The sequence below is a fragment of the Pipra filicauda genome, unplaced genomic scaffold (assembly GCF_003945595.2).
Source record: "Pipra filicauda isolate LSUMZ 115617 unplaced genomic scaffold, ASM394559v2 scaffold68_size4259465_pilon, whole genome shotgun sequence".
In the NCBI taxonomy this organism is placed as follows: domain Eukaryota; kingdom Metazoa; phylum Chordata; class Aves; order Passeriformes; family Pipridae; genus Pipra; species Pipra filicauda.
In genome coordinates, this window is record NW_024104853.1 from 3,804,053 (window position 1) to 3,817,557 (window position 13,505).

At 42.9% G+C, this 13,505-nt stretch overlaps 1 protein-coding gene across 2 annotated transcripts; it reads left to right on the forward strand.

Annotated features, from left to right (window-relative positions):
* Window positions 1-2,279: 2,279 nt before the first annotated feature.
* AKAP17A (A-kinase anchoring protein 17A) lies at window positions 2,280-10,171 on the forward strand. 2 transcript variants are annotated; one of them, XM_027751297.2, is made up of 5 exons: window positions 2,280-2,702; window positions 3,043-3,785; window positions 5,783-5,931; window positions 6,555-6,795; window positions 8,284-10,171. In XM_027751297.2, exons 2-5 carry the CDS (start codon window positions 3,111-3,113, stop codon window positions 9,178-9,180), a joined length of 1,962 nt encoding a protein of 653 aa, XP_027607098.1. In that variant the 5' UTR covers window positions 2,280-2,702; window positions 3,043-3,110; the 3' UTR covers window positions 9,181-10,171. The 2 variants fall into 2 exon arrangements, with proteins under 2 accessions (XP_027607098.1, XP_027607097.1); XM_027751296.2 differs by having other exon boundaries at window positions 2,280-3,785.
* The last annotated feature ends 3,334 nt before the right edge of the window (window positions 10,172-13,505 follow it).

The following is a 13,505-nucleotide window of genomic DNA, read 5'->3' on the forward strand; positions in this document are numbered from 1 at the left end:
AGGGTAGGGCTATCATGCACGGGATTCAAAATTGTTGCCATATGCAGTGTCTCGCTGTGCTGCTACTGAAATTCTCCAGAACCTACTGAGGTCAGCTTTGTGTGCTCCCAAGTGGAAGTTTGTAGCAGAAGGTGACATACTACGCAGGGGCTCTCAGACCATAAACCACACACTGTTTCTAACAGTTGTATGGTAGCTGTAGTTCCCGATTCTGTGTTTATACTACTACTTAACCATAAAAGAGAGTAGGACCAGCAGTTACCAGCATCTGCAATGTGAAATAGCACTTCTGCGCAACAGCCGTGGTCTCACTGCAGCTGCTGGATTGATGGTGACCTCCTGCACTGAAGTCAATGACTCTTTAAAGTCATTATTTCCACCCAGCCTGCTGCTGAAGGTTATTGCCATCATAGTTTCTCAAGGGGTGGGAGTTTATCCCAGGTGGAGGCTGGTGCCTGTTTTAAAATGCTGGAGCAGGGGCAGGAAGGTGCTGTAATGGTTGAGCCACAGGATGAGGCTAGGAGCCTGACAGCAGTAGTAGGAAGAGCTCAAGGGGTAGGGGTAAGCAGCAGGAAGTTGAAAGAAGTAGGTGGGGGCATGCAACTACAGCCACAGTGTTGAAACTTGGGTTCTCTGAGAACATGGGCACACACATCTGGAGGCAATGAAGTCAGTACGTATGTGGCAACTTCTGCATCTTTCACTTGCTGTAAGCCCAAGTATGAGGAATCTGATGATGATAAAGCTGCAGTGACAAGGTCTGATGAGTTAACTGCAAAATAGTATAAGATCATTTAAGAACTGTACTTGAGGATCAAAATATTGCTTTGCTATTCTCATAGAAACTCCTTTTCAGACCTTAACTCTGCATCAAATCTATAGAAAAAAAAGTAATCTTTGATGCCAAACAAGTGGTTGTGTAGAAGTCTCAAGTTTGCTGCCAAGGTGTAACCAGGATTCAGCTTCCTGCTGTAGGAGTCTAAGGAGATGCTCTAGGGAACTGGAGATGGCAGCTGAGGTGCAGCAGTAGGTTCAACCCAGGATTTGAGAAGATTCACACCCTCCTAATGTGGCAGCTGAAAGCCCAGTAGGACCCAGACACCATGCCCCTAAGACGATCTAGGAGGCTCAATTCAGTTGTCTAACTCACATGCTCCCTGCCACTGGGGATACTGCACGTTATCCAGCACAACTTCCATCTGACAGAATAGTCAAATCTCCTTGTTGGTCACATGGCATATTTTCCAGACCCTTGTATGGATATCTTGGATATCTGACAGTACCTCAAACAGCACTAGTCACTCCTGCTATTGAACTACATTATGAATTGTCGATTTTTGTTTTTCTTTCACAGAGTCTGGGTTTGTTTTCAAACACAGCAAAAGTATTGGAAAGACGTGGTAAGCAGCAAGGCAGAGCCCATCTCTCTCAGTTGCCAGTGACCCCAGTCACCCCTGCTCTGCCTTCAAGATGAGGTGGCCTTGGGCAGGGTGGCTGTGCCCTCGGTGTCCCAGGCTGACAGAGGGAAAGCATGTCCTGTGGAGCGCAGCTGAGGGGCTGCTTAGCCTGGAGAGGAGGAGGCTCAGAAGAGACCTCATCACTCGCTACAACCACCTGAAAGGAGGTTGTAGCCAGGTGGGGGTTGGTCTCTTCCCCCAGGCAACCGGGACAAGAGGACATATTTGCAAGCTGTGCCAAGGGAGGTTTAGGCTGGACATTAGGAAGAATTTCTTCACAAAACCAGCAATAAGATATGGGAATGGACTGTCCAGAAAGTCACCATCCTTAGAACTGTTTAAGGAAAGACTGGAAGTGGCACTTAGTGCCATGGTCTAGTTGACATGGTGGTGTTCAGTCATGGGTTGGACTCAGTGGTTTCCAACCTAATTCCAACCTGTGAATCTGTGAAAAGGGGAAACTGCCGTACTAGGAAACACAGCTGTCCACACACGCTGGGTGCGTGCCCGCTAACCACGCTGTGCGGTGTGTGTCCCTGTGGCACAGCACGAAACGCGGGCCGGGCATTCACCCACAACAGGGCGGAAACACTTCCTCTGTGACCCGCTGCTCTCCCGCCCCGCCGCCAGGCGGCGCCTCCCGCCTCGGCGAGGCGCTACCATAGAGCGCGGCCGCCCCGCCCCGCCCGGCCGCTGCGGCACCGGGTCGCGAGGAGGCGGAAGCGGAAGCGATGTCGATCCCGGCGGCGCGCGCGGCGTGACGCGTCCCGGCGGCTGCGGGTGAGGCGGGAGGGGGGTACTGTCTGGGAGCGGGACACGGACGGAGGAACGGAGAGAGGGAGGCGGAGCTGGGCTCCACTGCCGGGGAGCGCGCCGAGGAGGAGGCGGCGGGGCGTGCGATTGACCCTGGGACCGGCGGGCGGCCTTCCCGCGGAGCCGCTCCGGGGCAGGTGCCGGCGGGCCATGCGGCCGGGGGTGGCCACTGCCTGCGGAGGGACTCGCGGCGCTCCCCCGCCCTGTCCTGCGGGGGCCGCTCGGCGCTGCCAGCAGGGACGGGGCGGTGCGGCTTCGGGCTCTTAAATCAAAAGAGCGCTTCTCTCTCGTTGCAGACACTTTCCAGATCTTCCTTCCGGAGAACGTGAGATCTGCCTCGGCGCCAGCCTGCTGGGGTTCCCTGGTTGTTAAGTAAACTTGGGAGCGGTGTGACATCGCGCCGCCAGTCCCTTCCCTCCCTTCTGAGAAAGGGTAGCTGCTTTCTGAGCCATCACATACCAACCTCATGTATTCCTAAGATTGTCATCAGCTTCTTGCTTTCTATTCTGAGGCCTTACAGAGGTTTAATTACTTATAGGCTCTAGCGGTTATAAAGTAGTTTAAGATGTTTGTACTACTCGGTTTTAGTTATCTAGTTCACTCCTGTATTAAGAGACATCGTTTTAACTTGGGAATGGTTAAATCGCCAAAGAATTAAATTATTTATGGATAAGGGCTATTTTATTTGACTACTGTTGGCCTGCAACTTAAACTTGCATCTTTTATTTTTTTATCCTATGCTTTTTCTTTGTTATGGCTGCTGCAACAATAGTTCATGATACATCAGAAGCTGTAGAGCTCTGTGCTCCCTGTGGGTTATACCTTAAGCCCATTACAAAAATGACCATCAGTGTGGCCCTTCCTCAGCTGAAGCAACCGGGAAAATCCATTTCGAACTGGGAAGTGATGGAAAGATTGAAGGGGATGGTGCAAACTCACCAGTTTTCCACTCTACGGATTTCTAAAAGCACAATGGATTTCATTCGGTTTGAAGGAGAGGTTGAGAACAAAAGTTTGGTTAAATCTTTCCTGGCATGCCTTGATGGCAAAACAATAAAGTTGAGTGGCTTCTCTGACATTTTGAAAGTGCGTGCTGCAGAGTATAAGATTGACTTTCCTACCAGACATGACTGGGACTCGTTTTTCCGTGATGCAAAGGACATGAACGAAACTTTGCCGGGGGAAAGGCCGGACACCATTCACTTGGAGGGCTTACCTTGCAAGTGGTTTGCAGCAAAGGAGACGGGCTCGGAAAAGCCAAGCGAAGAAGTCCTGATAAAAGTTTTCCAGAAATTTGGAGAAATCCGTAATGTGGACATACCTATGCTGGACCCTTACAGAGAAGAAATGACTGGCAGAAATTTCCACACTTTCAGTTTTGGAGGCCATTTAAATTTCGAAGCTTATGTCCAGTACCGGGAGTACGCGGGTTTCATCGAGGCCATGAACGCTCTGCGAGGGATGAAGCTCATGTACAAAGGTGATGATGGCAAAGCAGTGGCTTGCAATATCAAGGTGAGAGACTGCAAGCTTTTTTTGTTTTATGGGAACCCATATGAAAGACCAAATACAAATAAATGTTATTTCCGTAGTGCTTGAAACCTACCTCTGTGTACTGTAGTGATGACAACAGGCGACATTGACAGCGCTCATGTAGCTTCATGGAACAACCCTAATACAATTTTAAATAGAAAATGTTGGCAGAAAAATGTGTTGTTAGACTGCGTGAGCAAAGTGAGTGGAGTTTTGCTTTTTCCTTAACAAGACAGTTCCAGAAATGAGAACTGCTGATGGAAGGGTCAGGTTTACAAACATCACTTTCTGAATAGTTTTAGAAAATAACGTGTGTTTATAAATTTTGTGATTTCACTTGGAATTCTAATTCTGAACAAGTTCAGACAGATTTCACCAAAAGGTTGACTTTAAAGTGCATAGTTCTTTCTTGTGTTCACTACAAATTGGAATTTGGTGAGGGGTGGAAATTTCATAGCCTCTGTATTTGGTCCCTGTATTGACAATGAGCTCTACCAGACAAGTGTCAGAACTGTGAAGTTTAATGGCTTGTATGGCCTGGGGAATACACAGTTAATCATTAGTGTACCTCACATACAGAAGGGCTCCACAAAAATTTTAATGGGAGTGGTGATCTCTACCACAGTTTAGTGTGAATGCACTAGCCTTAATTTATAATATTTATGTACTGTGTTTTCCAGTACTGTTTTTCTGTAACCTATTTGTCTTAGAAATTACAGCTATGATAGGAGAGATCAAGACAATCAGTTCAGATGTAGTATCTATGAAAGCTTGGCCTCAAGAAAACTTACTCTGGAGGTGGTTTGAGCATTTACGTGTTGACTGAGTGTTTGCCAATATGTTTCAATATGCCCAATAGTCATTCATCAAACCAGAAATTGCATTTCAGAAAAAAAACTAGAGTATTCCTGTGTGTAATGTGGGAACATGCAAATATTTGTGCAGGTTTAGTCAGTGTAAGTAAAATGCTGTAATATTTTATCTTGTTATCAAAGCTTGTCAGTTGCAGCATAAAAACTGTGGCTTGGCCCAGTGAAATTCAAACTGTCACTTGCACACAGAGGATCAGGGTTCCCAAATTTAGTTTGGCTGTGCAAGAGGAAGCATGTCTTCCTGGCAGCTGCCCTGTCAGGGCAGATATCTGTCATACAAGGTCAGAACACCTTGTGTGTTTCCACCTATCTGTCCTTTCAGCCTGTTAGTGAAACATCATTTTACGTAGAGCCTGGGTGAATTAAACTGCAGAGCGTGTGCCCCTTGTTCTCTTCCCCATGGTTCATGACCATGGCTCTGCGGGAATGTTTTAGGGACACCTGGGTCCACACAGAATGATAGGGACACCAGGGCTGTGGTGTCTTCTGGTGTCCTGTTCCAACATGCAACTGGACATGGCCAAGGTGTGTTCATGTGTCCTGGAAGTTTACTGTTTCTGAGGTCTCATTGATCAGATGTGCGTATCTTCCTTGGGATCCTCAGTCCGGTGTACCTCAGTTTGGGAATCTTGGTGTTAGAACTGGTGGGAAGGCACTTGCTTAAACCAGGTGCTGAATGTTGTAGAACTATTTCATTTGCTAAATTTAAGAATCAGTTTTAAACAGAAATGGGCCTGTGTTTAGACCAATTTCTACCTAATGCTGTACAGTCCCTAACAGCGTGCATATATTAAGAGTTCTGTATGTACCTGTTCTGACATGTTGAAAACATTGGGCAGCCACAGTCTAAGCCACAACTGGGGTTTATGTTCCTTGTGGGACACAGAAGTGTAAATTGGTATCTGATCTTGCTAGTGCACGGTCATTTAATACCTAGTTACCTGGTTACAGTAGCTGGTGCTTGCTCTGGGTACATAGAGAAGTTCTCTTTCTTTTAAAAAAGGGTTTGTATTGCTGATTGTACTTACACTGAGGTCTAGGTTAAAATTGGTAGGTTATGAGGGATTTTTAATTCTGTCTCTTTGTTTTCAATTGTATCCTGTAAAGGTTTCTTTTGACTCAACAAAACACCTCAGTGATGCATCAATTAAGAAACGTCAACTTGAAAGGCAAAAGCTTCAAGAGCTTGAAAAACAGAGGGAAGAACAAAAGCGTAAAGAGAAAGAAGCTGAGGAAAAACAAAAAGAGGAAGAAAGGTATTTATTGCTTTTTGCTTAGTTATATTTTTAACTATCAGACATATCAAAACCATTGTTACTCCTTCATATCAGTGTCAAAAGATAGAAGATAACTAAACGGAAGTTTCCTGTAGCTAAAGTGAAACACTTAACTCTGAATGGGGTTATTTAGGTTATAACTTATACTTACGTTCATTTCAAAACTCTAAACCTGCAAAATACTCAATTTCCCAAAAATTGTGCTGTTAGACACCCGATCTCAGAAACCCTTGGCCTATAGCATGAGCTACCATTTTGTCCTAATGACTGAAATAAAAACCACCACCCCTGCACACATTACTTGGCTTGGTATTTTACTTCTCATCATGATAATTCTCTGCCTGGTTGCCTGATGCATGGTTATTGTCTCTGGTCGAATAGGTTTGTAGCCATATTTTGTCTTTGTTTTTAAAAAATGGCAGGCTGATGACTGCTTGCTCTCGCAAATAATGGTTAGAATGTTCAGTTTTCTACTTTTGTTCTTCAGTAATCAATAAGAGTTACTTAAAAAGAAATTTACTTACAGTATAAAAGGTATTTTTACATAGGAATCTAAAATTGTAACTGGCCTAGATAAGGTAAAAATATTCATCTCTTTTTAGGAAGCAGAGAGAGCTTGAAGAGTATGAGAGAGAGAGAAAAAGGGAAGAGAAGTTGCGCAAGAGAGAACAGAAACAGAAAGATCGTGAAGTTCGACGAAACAAAAAGCAGCTTGAGAAGCTTCAAGCTGAAGAACAGAAAAAACTGCAAGAGAAGATAAAGCTAGAAGAAAGGAAGCTGCTGCTAGCTCAGAGAAATCTGCAGTCCATTAGGTTAATTGCAGAACTGCTAAGCAGAGTAAAGGTAACTTCAATATTTATTTCAGAAGCTAATGAAGAAAGCAGCAGAACAAAGCCTGACTTGAGAGGGGTGGGGAGCATTGTTCATTAAACAACAGGTTTACTACCTCTCTGGATGCTATTCCTTAGACAAAAAATCAGAAAAGCACAGTGAAACAGTATTTCTCCCTTGGAAAATTATGCACGTATAGGTAAATGGAAGAGTGAACTTGAAACTGTAGTTCTTAATAACATTTTTTACCTGAAAAGTAATTGGCAGGCTTGCTCTTAAGTCCAGTAAAAGAATGTGTGAGCTTGATAAAGTGAACTAAAGGTGGAAGATAAGATGCAAAATTCCTTTTTTTTTAGTTCCAGTTTTGATGCTGTTACCCATCTGGCTTTCAGCAATTCTGTTAACTGTTCTTTGCAATTTCAAAGAATAAACTTTCATTAGTTGATATTTGAAAATGTACAGAATTATTTTTCTGTAGAAAAAGAATTGTCAGCAAAGGATTTAAATGTTAGGTCCTGTCTCTAACGGTGTTAGTTATTTTTTCACTGAAACAGTGAAGCTTAAGACTTGGATAAAGTCATGTTAGGGTGTAATGTATGCTAAGTATTTTCTGCAGAAATGAAAGCTGTGTGGCAAAGCATGGTTTTTTTCCTTCATGCTGGTGTGCCTCAGGAGTGTTTTTGAATTCATAGAGTGCTATGTACAGACCAGTTATATAGTAGAAGAAGGGAGAAATGCTTTTGGCAGGCTTTTAAACTTTGTAGCTGCAGAATAGAAAGGTTGCCTGATGAAACAGGGAGTATGTTTCTGTCACTTGGAGAATTCTAAGGTCTACACTAAGCTGTTTGGCTGGGTCAGTATAAAAAAATGTTTAAACTGTCTTTTTCAGTATCATGAGTTTCTAAAGTGGTTGACAAAATGGGAATCAGTTTCTACATAATATTTGTCTGTTTTATATACGTAAATACATAATATTTCTGCTGGTTTTTATGAATTCATTGTAAAGTCATCTACAAACTGCAGGTTGCAATCATCTAAGAGAAAGTCTTCTCAGTGAAATTTAAAATATTTTATATTTGACTGATTATTTTTTATTTTTAAATTTGACTGAAACCTTCAAGTGTTGGCCCTGATAAATGTATTTCAATATTGCAGATTTCACATTGTTCTAGTTCTTGTTACTATTGTTATATTAAGGAGGCATACAGACCAAGCTTTGTTTTTGCTGTGTGAAACAGCTAGGAGCAATTAACACTCAAGAATCGTGAACCAATAATGTTTCACCTCAAAAAGTTGTGTGTTAGTGGGTTTTGTTGGTTGACTGGTTTGGGTTTTTTTTCCCTTAAGGAAACGTCATTTTATTTTGGGATGGTTAAGTTCTGTTAGTTAGATTTTATTTTCTGCCATATTGCTACTTTTCTGTTATGGTACAACTTGAAAGCATGAGCAGGTATATAAATGTTTTTTTGTTTATTCTTATCTTCCTTTTGACTGTTTTAGACAGTAAAGCTTTTGGAGCAAGAACAGAATGAAGAAAAGATTTGTCTTCAGCAGCTAGAGGAGAGACGGAGGCTCCAGGAGGCTGAGCTTAAACGTGTGGAAGAGGAAAAAGAGAGAGCACTGGGGTTGCAGAGGAAAGAAAAGGAACTGAGGGAGAAACTACTGAATAATCTTCTGAGCAAGAAAATGGATGCAGTTAATCAAAACAAAGAAGAACCTGAAGCATCTCATTCTGACATACTGAAAAACCCTAGTGGTGTTTCACACACTGTGTCATCCAGCTGCATCACTTCTACCTCAGGACAGGCCGTTACTGGCAAACTGGCTTCCGGCTCTCAAATAGAAGTAGCATCCCCTGAAAGTGTAAACACTCAATGCAAGTACTTAAATGGCAACATTCATAACAAAGTTCCCATCAAAGAAGGTCAGAATCTTCATACTACAAACTCTGAGAGGTGTTCTGAGAAAAGAGGTTCAGGGGTACTGTCATGTGTTCCCACCAATAACCAGGAGCAGAAGAGCCTCTCTAGCTGTGACCAGAATACACACAGGAAGGGCTCACACTGTGAGCAGGACAAACGTAGCACAGAGCCAAGGAGAAGAAAGAGCCGTTCATGTAGTAGCCTAAATAGTGATGACAGTAAGGGTAAACGAGAGAGCAGCAGACACAGAAGAGATGCGAGTTACCGGGATGAGAAGCGCAGGAAAGAAAGGAGGTATTATAGGCGCTCTAGCAGAAGTTACAGCCCTCGACGAAGCCGTAGTCCTCGTCGGAGAAGTGTAAGCCCCAGGCGTTCACGTTACAGGAGAACTCGCAGTAGGGAACGTAGACGAGACAGAAGGGAAAGAAGTCGTAGTCGCAGAAGTGTGAGCAGGAGACGAAGGCACCGGAGGTGATCACGGAGTAAGCGAAGGAGTACTTGGAGTGGGTAGTGGAGGCCTTGACTCCTTTGAAAGGCTGTGATTGGACAAAAGGGCCAGAAAGTTGTAAACCAGACCTCATCGGTGTGACTGCTATAGAAAACACGTTTGTTTCACCAATGCTTAGGTTGCATCTAGTCCCTGAAATCAAGAACATAGATGCCTGATTTTTATGACCTTTGTTGTCTCTTTCTATGTTTCTACCACAATGTAGGTATAACCACCTGTGCTTGTGCTAAAAGCCGGTCTATTTTCTTCACTTTCAGTTTTCTAAAGCTTAATTTTAGTGTGTTAAGTTTTTATCTCTGTATCACCTAATTTGGCTTGAAAAATACATGGATGCCAGTTATAGGAACTACAGAGGTGACAAGCTATTACATACAGATTTGATTTGAAGTGTTTTCCGGTTTAATCAATGAAAACATGTTTAACAAAGTAGAGTTTTTACTGATTGAGGTGGATAGCAGGACTTTCATATTTTTCTTAAAACTGACTATAAAGATATGCAGGATACCTTTTAAATGGCTATGATTCCTTCGTATGTCTTTATGATGCCAAGCTTTGTGGCCCAAACTATTCTGACATGTAATGCCTTTGTATAATTATACTTTCCATATAAGAGAGGCACACTGGTGTAGGAAGTAAGAAGCAGTGGTAAAATCGTTGAAAGTTGTTCAAATATTGTGTTGACATTTGGCTTTGTAATTACTTCAGGTGGCATAGAGCTACTTGAAGCATTTTTTCAGGTATATAAAGAGCTATACGTTATCTTGAAAAAGGGGCCTTCTTGCTAAATTATTTTTACTTGTTGTGTTAAAAGTAAGGCTGCAGTGTCTCTTGTTAAATCCATTTAAGAATACTTTTGCTTCTAAAATGCAGCTCAGGAATATTAAAAGCTATAACATTACAGTGAAAGAGTTTATTTTGCATTTTTATGGTAAAATTAAAAAGAAAACTTTCCAGTGAACTGAAGTTGCTGTTTTCCTATGTCAGTATATTAAAATCTGCAGAAGTGCTGTATAAGAAGAACCTGTTTGTTGAAAACATCACTCAACACATTTGAATAATGAAGGTCAGCTGCTCTTCTTCATTACCCTGTTATGTTACAGCTGTGTCAGCTGTTAATTCAGCAGGACGTGCTCTATATCTACAGCCTTCAGATGCCATTTTCCTCACACTGATGCATGAAATCGAAGTGTGTCCATTTCCTTGAGTGTCAGAGGAGCACCGTGTGCTGCAGCTCAGCTGGATCCCTGGCTGACTGAGTTTCTATGTTACTTTCAGTGAATTCATGTGGGATTTGTTTTTTGCTAGACCATATTGCTGAAATCTTTGTAGTTACTAGCTGTGAACAGAAAAGGTAGACATTTACAACACTAAATTGTGAGGAGCTGTTGTGTCCCTTGAAGACTGAGAGGCCTAGACAAATCAGAGGGCTGGGCAATCACCAACTATATGAAGTTTAGCAATGACAAGTGCTGGATTCTGCACCTGGGATTGGGCAACCCTGATTGTGTGTACAGACTGGGGAATGAGATGCTGGAGAGTAGCCCTGCAGAAAGAGGTCTGGGGGTCGTGGTCGATGTGAAGTTGAACATGAGTCAGCAGTGCCCTGGCAGCCAGGAGGGCCAACTGTGTCCGGGGGGGCATCAGGCAAAGCATCACCAGCCGATGGAGGGACACCTTCTGAGTTGAGGGAGTTGATTGTCCTCCTCTGCACTGGTGTGGCCTCAGCTTGAGGGCTGCATGCAGTTTTGGGCACCACAGCACAAGCAAAAGAGACTGTCCAAAGGACGGCTATGAAGATGATGAAGGGCCTTGAGGGGAAGCCGTATGAGGAGCAGCTGAGGTCACTTCATCTGTTCAGCCTGGAGAAGAGGATGAGGGGAAACCTCATCACAATCTACAACTTCCTCATGAGGGGAACTGGAGGGGCAGGCACTGATCTATCTCTCTGTTGAACAGTGACAGGACCTGAGGGAATGGCCTGAAGTTGTGTCAGGGAAGGGTTTAGGTTAGATTTTAGGAAAAGATTTTTCACCCAGAGGGTGGTTGGGCACTGGAACAGGCTCCCTGGGGAAATGGGCACAGCACCAAGCCTGCCCAGATTGATATCTTGGGTGGAGGTCTTTATAATGTCAGGGAGATAATCAGGGAAATGTCAGTTTATAGTGCTATTTTCAGTAAGTCATAAAGCTATGAATGCAGTGTTGTTTCCAGGGAGTGGAAACAGTTAAAGCAGTAGCAGTTACCAAAAAGTGTTGGAGTCATACTAGAAGAATTCAACAGATAGTTAGCTGATGAAAAAAAAGGCTGTACTTGATAGGTTATTTTGCTCCAGAGAAGATGCCAAGATTAGTTTTTATATCCCACTCTGAAATGAATAATTCCATAAGCTCCCTTGACATTTAGGGTAATTTCTGAGGCCTAAGAAAATTACAGAATCATAGAAAGTTTTGGGTTGGACCCCCAACCTTAAAGATTGTCTAGTTCCCACTCCCCCTGCCATGGACTAAAACACCTTCCACTAGTCCAGGTGTCACGGGTAGAGTGGGAGCTTCAGATACAGTTTACTAGAGAAGCCCTCCCATCGAGTCACAACGTGCAGAAAGGACTCCCTTGCTTTCTAAACTCCTCAGAGAGGAGCCTAGGTGCAGCTGCATCCAATCTTAGCCCCAGACTTTGTCAATGGTTTAAGGAATTATGAATCTTTGTACAACTTTGTCCCACAGGATTAAGGATGGCAAACCAAATATATTTATATAAAAATAAATTATTTATTATAATAAATGATTAGACAAGAATATCTTAATCAGAATTATTTACTACACAGTATAGAAGCTAAAACTACTAGTATAGTAGTATAGTGTAATATAGTATACTGTATCAAAGCAATTATGTTCAAGCAAAAAAACTAAGCAGGTAGAGATTAATGTTACGAACAACCATGGGGGAATCAGGCTTGAAGAGTAACCTTGAGGGGCGTCCTGACCCAAGGGAGGAGTCTCCTCATATACACTCCAAGAAAGGGATATGTTAGAAGAACTTGCTGTTAGAAAGTGGGACTGAACCTTTATCGTTTAAAGTGATTGACTGTCGGTCATATGACTCCAGGCCAGCTGTGTCAGCATTTTTAGATAAGAATACATTACACCACATCTTCACCTCACTATCAGGATGTTTAACTTGGGTTGATGAGTCAAATTATTTTTAACATAATTCAACACCAAAAGCAGCATAACACCCTCTCTCAGTTCGCCACTGATAGCTTAGCAAAATAAGGCATTTGAGTTGTTTCAGTGCAGAATAGATATTTTGATGTGTGTCCTTATGCTGGGTCTGGCAGTGATGGAGTTAACCTGCTCCGTTTTTTGTTTTGTATGCACCCCTCCCCAGATGGGTGGTCTGAGGTTGGAAGGGGACACAGCTGACCCCAGCTGACGAAGGGATGTCCTTTGCCATATATTGTCATGCCCAACAATAATAATGGGGGGGGGGCTGTCTTTCCAAGGTGACTACTGCTCAGCATCACTTTGCTTGTGGTCTTCATTGATGATGGCAAGGAAACTTGAGAAACAGTTGAAACTGTAATCTTAATAATGTCACAAATATAAATTATGTCATGCTTGATATAGTTTATTCAGAGTTTTATTATGGATGAGGTATGTGCTTGTACTACTGCAAAAACTTCTGATGCAATAATTTAAAGAATATAATTTTTGATAGCAAAGAATTGCTCTTTGTTCTGCATTGATTTTCACTCAGTCCATTTCTACCAAATATCTTCTTGGGGTCTTAGTGTTTCAAATGAAAGAACCAAAGATAGCAGCAGGTTTTATAATGGATTCTAGAAGCTGAAGTACCGAAGTTACTGATGTTTTCCGCTACTTTGGAAGAGTGTTGTGTCAGAGACTGAAAAGGTTAATGATTTACACATTCTAGGATCACCAGGGGAGTTTTCCAAGCTGGAAAGAGGCAGCTGCTCACCCAGCAGGGTGGCTTGTGGCACGGCCTGTGACACTATTCCATGGTAAAACTCCCCACCCTGGGGAGCTACAAGTTGTTCTGGAAATGTGTAATAACTCATAACTTCGAGTGTGTGGGCTTCCCTTCCCCACCCCCAGCAGATCAAGACCATCGCTTCTACAACTACCAAGTTCCATCACTGAATCCAGTGGGTGGTGACTATATAAATTTTTCCACCCTTATCCTTTCTTTTCCTTACTCTCCCTTACCCTTATCCTAACTTTCCCTTTCTCTCCCTTATGCATTTTCCCTAAAGGTTATTTTTTTGCCATATT

Excerpts from the sequence above, each read along its gene's own strand:
- AKAP17A (XM_027751296.2), top strand. The coding sequence starts at position 3,024 with ATGGCTGCTGCAACAATAGTTCATGATACATCAGAAGCTGTAGAGCTC. Across the intron at positions 3,786-5,782 it reads CAGTGGCTTGCAATATCAAG|GTTTCTTTTGACTCAACAAA; the intron begins GTGAGAGACTGC and ends TATCCTGTAAAG. Across the intron at positions 5,932-6,554 it reads AAACAAAAAGAGGAAGAAAG|GAAGCAGAGAGAGCTTGAAG; the intron begins GTATTTATTGCT and ends ATCTCTTTTTAG.